Genomic DNA, 2506 nt, shown 5'->3' with positions numbered 1-2506 from the left:
CCAAACTTTTAATTCACTTATATATGCAAAATTTACGCTAAACTGTATCTGATTTGTTGCATTTGCAAAATTATTTCATTTTCATATCAATTAACAACAGGGAGGGGGAAATATATTGTCAATTAATTGGACAAAATAACTTCTACGACAAGCCCACAATCAAATATAATGCTACAAAAATAATTAGTTAACTTGTTAAAATAAATCCTTGAACCATTTTGACAGTACTTGTTTTCTGTTTTCTATTTTGCGAACATAACTTTCAGATCAATGCAGAAATATTTGATTGACAAAACCATCTTTACATCATGTGGAGAAAATTACAATTTTGCAAGAAATATTTTTCTCAAACCACTGCCAGTTTACTTCTTTTTTTTTACCTTTTCACAAGCAAATCTAATTTCGCAGATTGCATTACGTATTAAATATGACAGTTTAAAAGGTATTATTAAAAAAAATGAAACACACGTGAAGTAAGTACGTGCCAAGTCATTCGAATGTTATTATTTGATCAAATGAAGCATGCACTAAAACAAATTACTAACCAGGTGATTGATTTTAAATATTATGAAATATTTACTAAATAAATGACTTATTCTTGCATAAAAGTTGAATAACAGAATGCATTTGCTAGTAAATGTTTTTTCACTCAACTTTATTTTTAGCAAAGTGAAATTTTCACTTTGCTAACAGATGTGACTCTACCCTCTTTGTTTGTTAACAAGAACAAATGCAGCTGTACTATCAACGTCTCATTGTTTACACTTATCCGTATTACTGTGGATAATCTATATTTTTAGATTAACCAATGCGTCATTTGCAAGTTGTAATTAGCCGTAGTTTTCAGATAATTTTATAAATAAATAAATAGTTACAAATTACTGTTACAACTTTTCATTTCAACATTGATAAAAAAATTATGATCATTATTATGATAATAAATTCCATTGTTGAATCAACTTGTTATTTAAAAGTATAATAATTGCGTAGATAGTTGAATTTTGATTCACACGTAATTCCATCTCTTTTCCTCTACTCACCACAGTTTTGTATGATGCAACATAAAACAACACTAACATCAGAAAATAATTACACGTGTACCAATTGTAATAATTTGTTTTGGGAATTATTTCTAGCAAGTAAATATTTAAAATTTCCATCTCAAATAACAACACCGTCAATTTGTGAAAGTTTACAGTAGACTAACCTGATTTTCTTTATAGTTGTACTATACTGTTGTTTGTTGCACCCAAAACGGTGTAAGTGGATCATTGGTCTGGTGTTAGTTCGGCTGCGTTTTCGGTTGCCGATCGTTGAGGGCAACCTCAAATTCTTCAATACTACATTATTTGAAGAGTTTGAAGAAAGATTGAGAAAAGCGATGACTTCTTGTTCAGACGAAGCAAAAGCATCGACAAGTTGCAACGGAGACAGCGCCGAGCCGCCGCTTTCTCAATACACAAAAGAGAAAGCGAATCGGACACGTCTAATTCTCGAAACATACTACAGCAATTTGGCAATGCAAAAGGCAGAACGTGATCTGAGGTAATATTGTCAGATGGAATTGATTTTCCCAAATTCCATTGTTTGAAACAAAATATAGGTTCAAAAAGTTGGAAAAATTGATGGAAGACGAAAACTTAGCCGAAGAAGAGGTATGGGCTATTTTTTTTAAATAAATGATTTGTCCAGAGTATGAGAGATTTGGTGTTGTTGGTTTTCAATTTTAGAGGAAGAAGCTTCGTAAAGCTCACGCGGCTAAAGAGACGGAATTTCTTCGCCTTCGTCGCATCCGTCTGACTGTTGCTGACTTTGAACCTTTGAAAGTGATAGGTCGGGGTGCTTTTGGTGAAGTCAGACTAGTGCAGAAGAAGGATACAGGCCATGTGTATGCCATGAAAATTCTTCGAAAAATAGATATGCTTGAAAAAGAGCAAGTGGCTCATGTCCGCGCTGAGCGCGACATCCTCTCCGAAGCAGACTGCGATTGGGTAGTCAAAATGTATTATTCGTTTCAAGATGCCAGTAATTTGTACTTAGTGATGGAATTTTTACCTGGTGGTAATTGCTTTTTTTATTTTGTTGCTTTATTCTTTTGTTTGGATGCATAATTTTAAGGTGACATGATGACATTGCTGATGAAAAAAGACACCTTAAGTGAGGAGGCGACTCAATTTTATATCGGCGAAACAGCGCTAGCAATAGAATGCATTCATCGACTCGGGTTCATTCATCGCGACATAAAGCCGGACAACTTGCTTCTTGACGCACGGGTAAACATTGATTCTTTTATTGGAAAAGTTGCTGATAACACTGATGACTCATTTGTTCCATGGACGAATTGATGCAATTCAGTTGAAATGAATTGAATAAGTTTATTAATATGTATATATTCCTTTTATACTCCCTCGGAGAATGCGATGATCTGGACAATTGCCCTTGCTTCGTTATTTGATCCAGCCCCTTTTGAAGCTGTCCGATTTTGGCCATTGTATTGTATTGAAAA

The 2506-nt window shown here is 33.8% G+C and overlaps 1 protein-coding gene across 1 annotated transcript; it reads left to right on the top strand.

Moving 5' to 3' along the window:
- Positions 1–1054: 1054 nt before the first annotated feature.
- Tsp_06240 (serine/threonine-protein kinase 38) lies at positions 1055–2345 on the top strand. Its single transcript, XM_003378261.1, has 5 exons — positions 1055–1190; positions 1224–1545; positions 1604–1655; positions 1731–2061; positions 2119–2345. The coding sequence occupies exons 1-5, from the start codon at positions 1055–1057 to the stop codon at positions 2343–2345; spliced, it is 1068 nt and encodes a 355-aa protein (XP_003378309.1).
- Positions 2346–2506: the final 161 nt, after the last annotated feature.

This window comes from Trichinella spiralis (genome assembly GCF_000181795.1).
Source record: "Trichinella spiralis strain ISS 195 chromosome Unknown Scfld4, whole genome shotgun sequence".
In the NCBI taxonomy this organism is placed as follows: Eukaryota; Metazoa; Nematoda; class Enoplea; order Trichinellida; family Trichinellidae; genus Trichinella; species Trichinella spiralis.
This window is presented reverse-complemented; position numbering and strand designations above follow the sequence as displayed.

What these genes read in the sequence shown, in the direction of transcription:
- Tsp_06240 (XM_003378261.1), top strand. Translation starts at nt 1,055, where the DNA reads ATGCAACATAAAACAACACTAACATCAGAAAATAATTACACGTGTACC. An exon ending in AACACCGTCAATTTGTGAAA is followed by an intron (nt 1,191 to 1,223) that starts GTTTACAGTAGA and finishes TTTTCTTTATAG; the next exon opens with TTGTACTATACTGTTGTTTG. An exon ending in AAAACTTAGCCGAAGAAGAG is followed by an intron (nt 1,656 to 1,730) that starts GTATGGGCTATT and finishes TTTCAATTTTAG; the next exon opens with AGGAAGAAGCTTCGTAAAGC.